This window comes from Dermacentor albipictus, chromosome 4 (assembly GCF_038994185.2).
Source record: "Dermacentor albipictus isolate Rhodes 1998 colony chromosome 4, USDA_Dalb.pri_finalv2, whole genome shotgun sequence".
Classification (NCBI taxonomy): Eukaryota; Metazoa; Arthropoda; class Arachnida; order Ixodida; family Ixodidae; genus Dermacentor; species Dermacentor albipictus.
In genome coordinates, this window is record NC_091824.1 from 122,521,243 (window position 1) to 122,533,932 (window position 12,690).

Below are 12,690 nucleotides of genomic sequence, written 5' to 3' on the forward strand. Positions count from 1 at the left end.
TCTCCCGCACGAAGGCGCAGCATCTTGACTTGTGAAGGGAGAATTATGGCGCTCGCAGGATAGATTCTGCATCTTGCAGATTCGGGATCCGGGCTTGTGGTAATGGCACAACAGCATCCCCGCCCTCAGATAAGGCGCCGGGAAGACGAGCTGCCTCCACGTGGCTCGGATGCCAGGCGCGCACGTTCGTCAGGCTCGTCCAAGTTCACATCCAGTGTCGGGACGCCAGGTAACCTCACGTGCCCAGGTCCGACTCGCCAGGACAGGAGCTCTGCTCACCACGTCGTCGCCAAGGCACCTTGACCAGCTCCGCTCGGGTCGTTCCTAAGACCTTGCTTCTCGCCACTGGTCCCGCTTGGTCGTTCTGCAGCTTGCAAAACCGACCGGCAAAAGGCAACACCCAACACGAACAAGTGCCCTCTGTCTCCCGTCAAACACCAGACAAGGCCATAATTCAAATCAACCTAACTAAATTGTTTTCCCCTTTTTTCTCCCGCTGCAACAGGAGGCAGGTGTACGATCCAGTACACAAGGCTCAAACAACCAGTTTTCAAATTATCAACGCAACAAAATAGAAACAATTATTAATCATCAATAATAATGACAAATAGAATGGTCCCCTTGAAATCGCTTGGACCGAAAACATACTTCTGAGGAAGCAAATGAGGTCATTCAATTTTCCCGGCGATATTTTCGCGGAATCTGAAGCTGCTTATATTTGCGACCCTGCTTATCCGTGTAGCGGCGGTACAATAAGCCAGGTTCCTTGCCAAATGAAACCCCCTTTTCTTTCACTCCCCGTTTGACGCTCTTCCTCAGATCGGCTAGTGAACAATCTTCCTGTTGTTCGCGAATCCGAGTTTCCCTTTCAACTGCAGCCTGCTCCTGCCAGCTGGCGGAAACCGGAGCGAGTGTGGAGCCCGCGTCGCCTAATTGCGGCGTCGAGTCTATATCGCGGCTAGCACTGCACGCGTCACTCCCACTCACTTCCAGGACCCGCTCGTCTAGGCCAGCCTCCGAGCTCTGCCTCTCCCGTGACTGCTCGCCACTCAAGTTACCGTGATCGGTCCGTGTGCCGCACCGCCTTTCGCTCACCGACGCTAAGTCAAGTTCCCTCGACAGCGGGCGCGCTTTGGATCGCGTGGGGGCCATGTACGCCACGTCGGCAAAGAATGATTTGCCCTGATCCCTCAGCAGCTGCTCCGAGCTATTTGAGAAGAGGTAGGAAAATTGCTCCGGGAGGGCGGCTGACACAGCGGCTTCGGTGTTAAGTTTTCCAAACTCTCCTTCAATGCTAACCGTTGCGATCGGTAAACAGACACTCTCCTTCTCGGCCACTTGCCGTATCCTAACGCACTCTCCCGTAAAATCACTCGAGGAGACGAAAGACGGGTGAACAACGTCCATAGTTGCTGCAGAGTCCCGCAGTGCTCGGCACTTCTTGCCGTTTACCTTAATTTCCTGCACATAGGGCTCCAATAGACGTATGTTTTTGTGAGTTTCCTGTATCGTTGCAAAAGCAATTCTCTCTGGGCAGCTTGCAGCGATGTGCCCTTGCTTTTTGCAATTGTAGCAGGTTAACGGTCTCCGTTTTTCAAAAGAACGCGTCATTTCGTTTCGCTGTTTCGGACCATCGTCATCATTCTGAGATGCATTCTGTCCATCCCTTACAGTTTCTTTGGGAAGGGACTCGTCGTCCCGAAACTCGCGACGCGTGATTTCCTTCCGTTCGTCGGGCTTCCCGTAAAACCCATCTCTTCTATCTGCTTTTTCTATGCGCACTGCCTTGCTGTGCAAGCTGCGGCGAGTGTAATACTCTTCCGCTAACTCTGCTGCCTTGTTTAGCTTAACCTCCTTTAGCCTATCTTGCAGCCAGAGCCGGACATCCTCATCAATGCAACGGTAGAACTGCTCCAACGCGATGCATTCGACAATTTTGTCGCGGTCGTCGTACACCTCTTCGCCCTTCAGCCATTCCACCAGGTCGGCTTTTAGACGAAACGCGAAGTCAACATTCGACTCCTTACCCTTTTTTGCATACCGGAACCTCTGCCGGAAAGCTTCGGGCGACAATTTGTACTTCCGCAGTAGCGCTTCCTTCACATCACTGTAGCTCTCAAACGCCTCTTTCGATAAGCAAGTTATTACGTCTGATGCCTCCCCAGGAAGCAACGCTAACAGATTCTGTGCCCAAAGGGATCGCTCAATGCTATTCCGTTCGCACACGTGCTCAAATTTCACGAGGTATTTGGCCATATCCTCTCCGACGACAAAGGGTGGAAGTTGATCGCGTATTCTTGGAACATTAGAAGTGAGACTAGGCGCCGGCGAGTTATTTCGGATCTCCAACTCTTTCATTTTAAGCTCGTGCTCACGTCGCTCCCTCTCTCTCCTTTCCTCCTTTTCCTCCTCGCGAAGTTCCTTTTCTCTCCTTTCCTCCCGACGTTCATTGATACCCGCCAAGGCCTCTGCGGCTTCCTCAGCCGTTACGTCCCCAGTCCTCATGACCTCAAGGATCGCATTCTTTCTTTTGGTTGAGCCCAACTCAATGCCCAACTCCTCACAAATTTCGAGAAGTTCCTTCACCTTGTACTTCTCCATCGTTCACACTGTCCTCCTGCTGTTTACCCTTTTTGAATATACCTGCCGTACGCTACTATAACACTACTAGTAAGACATATGCAAGTATTTCACACACTGCCCTGTTTACCCCCTTAGCATCCCCTGGTTTTCAAAACACTCTTACTAGGCTTGAAACACACAAGGTTATCACAATGCAACACCAAGTCAATCCCTGAGCTACTATAACCTGTGTCAGAGAAAGTCTGGTGTTTGAGGTAAACTTCAGGCACTCACCGCGCCGAGGTAGCTGATGCCGGTCAATCCCGTAGCTGCCATCCAGTGTTACGTCATCCCACCGCTGCCACCAGTGTTACGAACTTCCACCCGGTGCCACCAGTGTTACGACATCCAACCGGTGCCACCAGTATTACGAACTTCAACCGCTGCACCACGATAACGGCTTTGTGGTCCCGTAGCGCTCGTCACCCGTTTCGTGACAGAGCGTTGGTAGCGAAGACTCCGAGCCTGGCGTCGATGAGAATAACAAAAGGGACTTTATACATTATATACAGGTTATCATACAGGACATGAACGGATCGGCACTGGGGCCGAGAGCTCACACAAACGCGACTGTTCTCGCACGACGGCGTCCGGCGAAAACGCGTGACACATCTCACCCCAGTCGGGAGCGACCCTCTCTCCAGGTGGGGTCGGCGGATCCTGTTTTTCAGGCGGCTTGTCACTGCTTTTATAATCCCCGAGGCCCATTGTCACTCAAACGGCCCAATACAAAGTCAGCACACGACGGTCGTCCGAGGGGTCCAACCAGCGACCGCGCTGGCCACTCGGTTCAAGGTTCGCGCGCGCGGTGACCTCCAGGCAAGGGAGGTGCGGCGCCGGGCCGTCGGGCACACGCGGGCACGTCAAAACAGGCTGCTCCGCCGAGGCTTCTCCCGCACGAAGGCGCAGCATCTTGACTTGTGAAGGGAGAATTATGGCGCTCGCAGGATAGATTCTGCATCTTGCAGATTCGGGATCCGGGCTTGTGGTAATGGCACAACAGTGGGTAGGACGAGGCACCCAACGGACGCAGCTAGCAGCACCACACGCATCGTCCTGCATGCGCCCCGCTCGCCTCCTCCTGCTCCCAATACCGCGCAGCACCACGAAATGCATACCTCGACCGCATCAACCAACCAGGAAGGCGAGTTTGGCAGTCGGTCGCGTTGCTGAGCGACACGAAAGTGCTTTGCCGAGCGTCGCAATGAATGCGCGCCTTCAAGGAGGGCCGGATGCTGCAGTGCGTCGAAACTCGGAAGCACCGTGCTCTCTGAGCGTGCAGATTAGCGGGCAGCCTGGGCACACCTCGCACCAGCCTCCGCCAGCTATACAGTGCACGGATTTAGCAAGGCCGGCCAGCGCCCATTCCCTGCGGCGTCGCGCTGTCGCCGGACCCCCCCTCTCTGGTTCAGCGCCCTCCTCGTCTTCGTCGCTGTGCCGCCACTGAGGACCGGCTCTGCCGCCGGACGGGCTTTTCCTGCAGCACGCACTCGCTTGCTGGGGCAAGCCAGGCAAGGCAAGAAGGCGAGACGCGGCGGCGAGTCGTAGGCGCCGTTACCTGTCTGCCTACCCGCGCGCGAACGATAAGTGGGCATACCAGAATGCCGCGCCGCAGCAGCAGCTTTCGCTGCCTGCCTTGCCCTGCCCGTAGCCTCGCCGGCAGCCGCCGTCGCACGGGGACACCCACGCCGGCGTTCCAGCGTCGTGTCCACCACCGCTCCCGGGGAGAGCCTCGCGGTGGTGGCGGTGGTGGTGGTCGCTCGGCGCCACCGCACACGCGTCCTTCGCTGCCTGGCTCTCCCGAGAGCACGCTTGTCGGGCGGGTCAAGGTTGTTGTGCTCGAACAGCACGCATTGGTTCGGCCTCGGTCGCGATCGATCTGTGTCAGCTCTGAACGTGCGGTCATGCATGCGTTCATTTAATGCGAACACGGCTTAATCTGACGGTGGCAGAAAGTGCGGGCGAGTAAGTCACAGGCAGAGTTCGCGTTATAAGGGACAACCGGAACATTCGCGAAGTGTGTATACGGGCTGTTGTGCGCGCCACGTTTAAGAACTATTATGCGGAGTGCAAGTTGCGCGCGCGATACCGCTTTCGTGCTACAAATGTTGGAGTCAGGCATGCAGGCTGGCCTTTGTCGCCCGTGTTTCTGCATGCCCGAGTATACTCAGGCATGCAAATACACGGGGGCTCATTTCCCTTTTTAACCACAAGACACAGGTATACGCTATCAAAGAGCTAAATTAACGTTAAAATTTGCAGGAGACGTTTGCGTCACACAGTTATTTGATTTCAACCTTCCTGAATTCTTTGAGCGTTCTTATTATAATTAATCCTTATTTTTGTAGTTCAAGAAAAAAGTTTCGTTCAAGTTACGTGGAAAGCCTGTATATCGAGGGTAATCACTACATTCTTCAAACATACAGCTAGCACGAATAACCTAACGCGTCCCCGTTGATTGTGCTATGGTTTACGCTGTGCAAAGTGTTAACTATGGCCTATCAGCGTTAAAACAAGATGAAGAAGAGCGGCACAGCAAGAACGAAGCAATTCTTCCGATGAGGTGCTGAGTGATTCGCGCGCCTAGAGCACAACGGCACCTGGACGAACCGGAGCGCTACGAAGCAGGGAAAACAAATCTGTTACGCAAGAGGAAGAACGAGTGGGGTGGGGGGGGGGGACGAGAGAGAATTGGGGTGGGGAGCTGTCCCCTAAGAGGGGCGCGGGCGCGCGCGGCAACAGCTCTTTTACGGCGTCCCCACTCATAAATTGTGTCGGTGGCGCTTATCGGCGCGCCGCTAGTGGTCCGTCTATCTGTCCGCGCTTGCAGATGCCAATCGCGTGGAATGTTGCGACCGCGACAGGCATTACACGGCTTCGGCGGCGGCAGCGGTCGCTCTTTGCACGCCGAGCGTGCCTCGACTGTCGAAATGGCCCGGGCCGCCGCCGCCTTCCTTCCTTCCCCCCACCTCCCGCCACAGCGTCGCCGGTGGTGGCGACGACGACGTCATGTCGTGTGTGCACCACCTCCTACGCACCCGTGGCTCGCCGGTCTGGCTCTGAGGAGGCATGCATGCGTGCTCGGCGCATGTCGGTTAATGCTGCGGATGAGGCCACGCCCGCCTCCAGCAGTCTTGCATGGTTGTCCTGCACTTGAGACGCCGGGACATTTGCTGTCCGGCGCTCTCTGCTGCTAGAGCCAAAGTGCCAGAAGGCTACCGTAATCAGGGCTGTTCCTGCTTGTCTCTCGATGAGCTGCTACACCCCAGAGGCTCTGGCTCCGAACGCAGACGTCTTCTGCGCCACCTCCTTGCCTTCGCCGACACCACTAATCTCCGAGGGCTTCTGCAGTGCTGTGCCTCCCACATGCGTGCCTCGATAAAACATGCGACGACCACCAGCCGCCGTCTACTACACCCAATTTTCTACATTCCTGTCTATGCCTCCCTCTCCCTCGTGCACTCGCGCAGGGAGGTTGACGTGTCCTACCCCAGAGACAGTTCCTGTGTTGCACAGGCCCACTTGCTAGTATCCTACTCTTCACCTCCCCTCCACTCCCCACCCAAGAAATCGATTTCTTTACGATATTGTTGAGATGTGCAATTTGGATCGCGCACACACACACACACACACACACACACACACACACACACACACACACACACACACACACACACACACACACACACACACACACACACACACACATACACACACACACACACACACACACACACACACGCTAGCACGCTAGCGCGCACGCACACGGATAGAACTACGCTATAGCGGAGTTCTATCAATACAGACGCGCTAAACTCATTTGGGTGTAAAAATAGTGCATCTTCTGTTTACACCCTCGCCAGTAACCTTGAAGCGCTGATGTAGTTCGCGCTCATGAGATGCAGTTCCGCTCTTCAAACAAATTGATTCGTACTATACCTAAAGCCAGTTCAACTGTTCGAGTCAAGATGTGGAACTGCGCGTATATAGTTCGCTGCAGACAGGTCTATGTCTAAAGCGCCTTCTTAGCAAAGAAGCTCGCCGCAAAGCCGTTTGGAAAACGGATGTCAGGCGTAAAAGGCTCACGCAAGAAGCGATGGTGTATAGGGAACCCAAGCTCAAGTTTGGGCGCGCGACGACAGCGCGCACTGCTGCCCCAGCGAGCGAGCAGTGCAAAACTGGGGATAGACGGCGCCCGCGCCGCCAGGCGCAACCAGTTTGCAGGCGGCCACTGCACGTGCGCGCCCGCGCTATTCAGTCGAGCCGGGGCACTGGCGCGTCGCGCCGCCAGCTGGGAACGTTGTCAAAAGGCTTCTTGCGCGAAGTTGACTTTCCACAATGGCAAAAGCGGCCCCACCGAAGCGAAAGCGCGGTCCGAAGTACTGCTGTGTCGTGGGCGGGTGTGTCGTAACGAGCCCCTAATTCTCGTACCTTCAGTACTGGCACAGTTACTTCACTGAAGCAGTGCATTCTACAGCATGAATGTTTTTATAACTCATTTGGGAATAGGTCCGAGACATCTTGTTCTAGGCGTCTCTTTGGCTTCCCGCTTGGCTTGCCCCATTTCTGGGGCTGGCTGATGCATGAATTTACTTCTTTATTGTTGACGTAAATGCACACCGCAGCTGCGTGCTTGCACTGAGCCGTGATGCCAGCTTTGCAGGTGCATCTCCTTCTCGAAAGCAAGAATTCCTCTTTTCATGACACGACCACTGCAGCTATGAAAGAATGAAAATAAGGGCGAGACAGTGAAGCCATTTGCCACTACTTTTCAAATGCAGCTGCCTTCCAAACTTGCCTCTACAAATATTCAGCAACATGGCATGGTGCGCATTTCCAAAACTAACTCCAAGTTTGCACCTCTGCCACAATACTCCAGGTTGCCCTATAAAGCGAAAATAAAGGCAACATAATATGCTTACGTTTACTAATAAACATTCAGCACAGTGTTTCGAGTGTGCGTTCACTAGCGCGCTAATTACGCGAGCGCATAACGCGCACGATACCATATCGCGCCTTTAATTCTGCATCACTCACACTGAACTGCGTTCGCGCAGCAGGTTTTATGCGCCTGTAAAGCCGATACTTTCACAAAACTCGACTGCAGGCATGACGCAACCGCCGAAATCAACGAGGTGAGCAGTTCAACTAGCTTCGCAGTGCTTAAATTTCAGCTGCCTCGCCACCAAGTCAGTGGGTGATCCTCCAACGGACGAAGCACAAGTGTTGTATCTTCCCAGGCTTTTCATTGGGATGCCATGGCCGTACAATTTTTTTTTTTTTTCGCACGCCGCAAACGTTCGACTCCGACAGTAGACGACAACAACTGTAAGGCTGCCATATCAAAACAACTAAAGCATACGCTTCATATTCGACAACGAAAAAACATCGAGAGTGCGCGGCTTCATTTCGCAGTGTGTATAGACAATCAATATTTTTTAGCATATGACAGAATGACCCTCACCTCGAGGTACACGTCGTACACGATATGAAATACATTTTGCATTGAGCTGTGCATCGTTGCCGTTAATTGTCTGCTCCACAGAGTTTACGTGACTGACGAGCTTTTTCTCCTTTTTACAAGTTGGCTTTCCTAAAAATAGCTGGCCGATCTTTTTCAAGCCGCACTGAAGGCGATACATTGTGACGCGCCGCACGTGCAAAGCGAGGAGAGGGCCCTGCACGTGCACAAAAAAGCGAGCGGCTGCAGCGCGGCGCAGCAGAAATGCGCAGTGGATATTCCCAGTTGCGATTTTTCTGCCACAGATGGCGCTACCCGTCAGGAGCAGTGGCGCCGCTCGCGGTGCTTGGGTAGCCTATAGGATGGGAGCTGTGTTCACCTCGTGCACGGACTCTGAAAGCTGTGTAAGAAGCAACGGTAACTTTCCTTTTGGAAGCACAAGGACGGGATGCCTTCGCCTATACACTTCTTTGCACGGAGAGCGGCAGTGTTGTACTGCGTTTCATGCAACTGCAAAAAGGAAAGAAAGGAAAAAAAAAAAAGAGAACTGAACGCGCAGCAGTAACATAAAAACGACGAATGGAGGGTGGAGTGCGGTCTCGCTTTCGTTGTGTAATCCGCGCCCGCCGCCGTTCCGGCTAGAAGTTTGGTGCTACGTTTTTTTTTTCTTCTTCCTTTCCTTCTTTCGCTGAACCGGGCGCCACCGCCAAAACGTCGCCTCCTCTTGCCGCCGCCGTGATGTCCTGTCTCTCTACAACCGTTCTCTGTCGGTTTGTTTTACCGCAGCAGATTGTATCTCTGTCCCGATCTATGTGTCTGTTTAGGGCAGCCCCGAGAACAGCCTGCCGTCTACCCCGCCTGCTCTTCACCCCGCCACGGTCTCATGATAACGCCCCTCGTCCCACCACGGTAGTATCGGCTGCGACCGACAGGAGGCGCCAGGTCGGCCCGTGCACTCCTATGGCTGCTTCTTGTGCGGCGCTTCTTTTCCGCTCAGCTGGCGCTGACAACGCTGATGAGCTCTCTCTCAGCGGACGGGCGAGGCCCTTGCGACACGAATGCGCGTTCGTGTAGCCGTTGCGTAATGGCGAAGGCGAGCAGGCGTGAAGTTTGGACCAGCGAGCGAGGTCGGTGCAACGAACGATGACCGCACCCGCGAAAACGCGCCGAACGCGATCAAGGCACGCGTGAACTCGGGAGCGAGAAGGGAGAGGAGAAATATACTCGATCACAAGGTGGCGGGGCGAGATATCTGACGTTATAGCAAACGCATTGGCTGTTCCTTGTTTGTAAATACGACGACCTGCTTCGAATGGACCCAGCGGAAGAGTATGTACACAGCTCGGGGGGGTGCAACGTTCGGGGAGTGCATTCCACCAGCTTTTATATACTCCTTCGCTCTGCGTGACGAAAACCTTGGGATACAATTCGAACGACGTTCAGGGATACACACGAATGACGTCAAGTTAATTAGCATCGCATCGGAAGTGCAAAGTCGCAGGCTCGATCCCCGCATGGAACACACACACAAAGAGAGAAAGAGAGAGATTAGCAAAACAGGCGTTCATCCCCTCGACGATTTCTGTCAAATGCAGCTGGCAAGGCATTTCCGTTCGTAAGAATTTGTTGTCATCGGACGCCCATCTCAACAATCTATTTCTTATCACGATTTCACGATTGGCTACCTTCTGCCCTTAAGAACAGCACTAACGCCTGAACGACACAAATTAGCACCAAGATGTCTTGCTCAAGGGTATATCCTTGTTCACCTTTGAAATTCAATAATAAACTGTGAAGCAGCTTCACATCATTTTTTCTAGTTGCCTCGAGTTTAGTGTAAAATAGAATCTGGACATTCAATAAATCCATCCTATACGGAAACATTCCGTATACGCTAAAACTCACCCTTGCTCGGTCTAAAGACGATTCAGCCATGGACTCGCCTCGAGGAATCCAGAAAGCACAGGACACCATACGCCACACCACACGTAAGTCGCCGTGCCAGCCTATGGTCTACGTCTATGCACGCTTGTGCGAGTCACGATTGCGGCGCTGGCCAGAGGGCAAGTACGAGGTTATAGCTTGCTCAGAGGCTGCGCTTGCGAGACTTCACGCTGATCTCAGCGGCACTAGCGAGACAAACTCGAGCACTCGCGAGAACACAGCATCACCGAGTACTTACTCCCTCTGGAAAGCGCCATTAGTGAGACAATTCTACCTCGACGCGCTTTCGTAAAGGCGACTGCAACACATGCGCTTAAGGCGCGCTTATAAAGTCCGACGTTATCGACGCGCGGGCAGGCGTCGTTAGACGCCGGGCGCGTCAAAGCGCGTTGACCGCGTCCGGTTACGTTGGCGGCGCCAGTGCGTTCGAAACATCGGTTGAACTACGGACGCTGTTCTCGCCAACGCGACGCAACGCTTGCGCGCGTTCACGCTACCTCAGGCCTCGACGCGCTACGTCAGGTGGTGGTGGTAAACATTTATTACTTGAGCCTTTTTACAACATTACTTGTGAGGGGGCTCAGGAGCGCGTAGGGTGTCCGGGAGTTTGTGGCCCTCGGCGACCTTCAGAGCCCAGTCCACCAGCCGTATTTGGTCGGCTGGGTTGGAGCTAGACACCGCGGTCTCCCATCCCTCGACGTCGGTGAGTTGCCACTCAGAGGGTGGCTGGAGCTCAGGGCATAAGAACATTATGTGATGGAAGTTGGCTCTAGGCGCGCCGCAGAGCGTAGATTCCTGTCGATATAGGCCTGGATGAACCAGGGCGAGAAAAGTCAGTCGCTACGAAGAAGACGTGCGCAGGATTCCGAGTTCCCCCATGAAGCACGTGTCCCGGCTTGGCGCCAGCCCTGTCCGCGACCCGTGCATGGGTTTCTGCGGAAGTCACCATTTTCGCATTGTCGGGGTGATCCTGTCGGTTACGGTGCGGGAAGGGCTCGTCCCTTTTGGAACCCAAGCTCAAGTTTGGGCGCGCGACGACAGCGGTCACTGCTGCTCTAGTGAGCGAGCCGTGCAAAACTGGGGATAGATGGCGCCCGCGCAGCCAGGCGCAACCAGTTTGCAGGCGGCCACTGCACGTGCGCGCCCGCGCTATTCAGTCGAGCCAAGGCAATGGGGCGTCGCGTCGCCAGCTGGGAATGTTGTCAAAAGGCTTCTTGCGCGAAGTTGAGTTTCCACTATGGCAAAAGCGGTCCCGCCGAAGGGAAAAGCGCGGTCCGAAGTATTGCGGTGTCGTGGGCTGCTGTGTCGTAACGAGCCCCTAATTCTCGTACATTCAGTACTAGTGCAGTTACTTCACTGAAGCAGTGCATTCTACAGCATGAATGTTTTTCTAACTCATTTGGGAAGAGGTCCGAGACATCTTGTTCTAAGCGTCTCTTTGGCTTTCCGCTTGGCTTGCCCCATTTCTAGGGCTGGCTGGTGCATGAATTTACTTCTTTATTGTTGACGTAAATGCACACCGCATCTGTGTGCTTGCACTGAGCCGTAATGCCAGCTTTGCAGGCGCATCTGCCTTCTCGAACGCAAGAATTCCGCTTTTCATGGCACGACCACTGCAGCTATGAAAGAAAAAAAAAATAAGCGCGAGACAGTGAAGCCATTTGTCACTACTTTTCAAATGCAGCTGCCTTCCAAACTTGCCTCTACAAAGATTCAGCAACATGGCATGGTGCGTATTTCCAAAGCTAACTCCAAGTTTGCAGCTCTGCCACAATACTCCAGGCTGCCCTATAAAGCGAAAATAAAGGCAACATAATATGCTTACGTTTACTAATATAAACACTAGCACAACATAATATGCTTGCGTTTACTAATATAAACACTAGCACACTGTTTCGAGTGTGCGTTCACTAGCGTGCTAATTACGCGAGCGCATCACGCGCACGATACCATATCACGCCTTTAATTCTGCACCACTCACATTGAACCGCCTTCGCGCAGCAGGTTTTATGCACCTGTAAAGCCGATACTTTCACAAAACTCGAGTGCAGGCACGACGCGACCGCCGAAACCAACGACGTGATCAGTTCAACCGGCTTCCCAGTGCTTAAATTTCAGCTGCCTCGCCGCCAAGTCAGTGGGTAATGCTCCAACGGGCTAAGCAAGAGTGTATTTTCGCAGGCTTTTCAGTGGGATGCCATGGCCGTAAAATTATTTTTTTTTTTCGCACGCCGCAAACCTTCGTCCCCGACAGTAGACGACAACTGTAAGGCTGCCATATCAAAACAACTAAAACATATGCTTCATATTCGACAAGGAAGAACATCAAGAGTACGCTGCTTCATTTCGCAGTGTGTATAGACAATCAGTATTTTTAACATATCACAGAATGACACTCATTTCGAAGCACACGTGGTACACGATGTTGTCGCTCACTTGGGAAATACATTTTGCATTGAGGTGTGCATCGTTGCCGTTGATTGTCTGCTCCACAGAGTTTACGTGACTGACGAGCTTTTCTCCTTTTAACAAGTTGGCTTTCCTAAAATAGCTGGACGATCTTTTTGAAGCCGCACTGAAGGCGATACATTGTGACGCGCCGCACGTGCAAAGCGAGGAGAGGGCCCTGCACGTGCACAAAAAGCGAACGGCTGCAGCGCGGC

At 53.5% G+C, this 12,690-nt stretch overlaps 1 protein-coding gene and 1 long non-coding RNA gene across 5 annotated transcripts in view; one reads left to right on the forward strand and one right to left on the reverse strand.

Moving 5' to 3' along the window:
- The window catches only part of LOC135917774 (semaphorin-5A-like), a 171,314-nt gene that overhangs the window by 57,717 nt on the left and 100,907 nt on the right, over positions 1–12,690 (reverse strand). The window contains exon 1 of one of the 4 annotated variants that reach the window (XM_065451368.2): positions 9,989–10,317. The exons of 2 other annotated variants lie outside the window; for them this stretch is intronic. In XM_065451368.2, coding sequence (XP_065307440.1) covers positions 9,989–10,057 — 69 coding nt within the window. In that variant the 5' untranslated portion in view covers positions 10,058–10,317. Of the gene's footprint in view, positions 1–9,988; positions 10,318–12,690 lie in introns of those variants that run through there. One more of the 4 variants, XM_065451371.1, reaches the window with a different exon arrangement.
- Positions 10,608–12,690, forward strand: part of LOC135917778 (uncharacterized) — a 230,071-nt gene continuing 227,988 nt past the window's right edge. Inside the window, exon 1 of the long non-coding RNA XR_010569406.1 lies at positions 10,608–10,730. This is a non-coding gene — a long non-coding RNA (uncharacterized lncRNA). The remainder of the gene's footprint in view (positions 10,731–12,690) is intronic.